This window comes from Eimeria mitis, genomic scaffold (genome assembly GCF_000499745.2).
Source record: "Eimeria mitis Houghton genomic scaffold, Emh_scaff2099, whole genome shotgun sequence".
Taxonomy (NCBI): domain Eukaryota; phylum Apicomplexa; class Conoidasida; order Eucoccidiorida; family Eimeriidae; genus Eimeria; species Eimeria mitis.
The window spans coordinates 800-1,239 of record NW_013570422.1 but is presented as its reverse complement, the minus strand read 5'-3'; the positions used below and the strand labels follow the sequence as shown (position 1 = coordinate 1,239).

Sequence of the window (440 nt, the reverse complement as noted above, 5' to 3'; positions counted from 1 at the left end):
TATTTTATTTATTTTATTTATTTTATTTATTTTATTTATTTTATTTATTTTATTTATTTTATTTATTTTGCCGCCTCGCTCTGAGTTTGTTGTTACTGCTGTTGCTGCTGCTGCTGCTTGCTCTGCTGCTGCTGCTGCTGCTGCACCTTTTGCTGCTGCACCAGTTGCAGCTGCTCGATCTTCTGTTGCTGCATCTGTACTTCCTGCTGCTGCTGCTGCTGCTGTTGCTGCTGCTGCTTCTTTTGCTGCTGCTGCATCTGTATATTGTGTGTGTGTTTTTTTTTTTTTTTTATAACAGAAACCATCAATCGGGCTGATGAATTTGGGGGGGGGGAGCTGCTTCCTTAATGTGGTGCTGCAGTACCTGGCGAATGTGCAGCCGCTGCGGGATTTCTACCTAAACTATTGTAAATATAAAAATATATAATTAAATAAATAAA

General features: G+C 39.3%; 1 protein-coding gene across 1 annotated transcript; it reads right to left on the bottom strand.

Annotated features, from left to right (window-relative positions):
• Nucleotides 1-92: 92 nt before the first annotated feature.
• EMH_0048620 (uncharacterized protein) lies at nucleotides 93-305 on the bottom strand (the record flags this gene model as incomplete). The annotated part of the gene is made up of 1 exon (XM_013496421.1): nucleotides 93-305. One exon carries the CDS (start codon nucleotides 303-305, stop codon nucleotides 93-95), a length of 213 nt encoding a protein of 70 aa, XP_013351875.1.
• Between the last annotated feature and the right edge of the window lie 135 nt (nucleotides 306-440).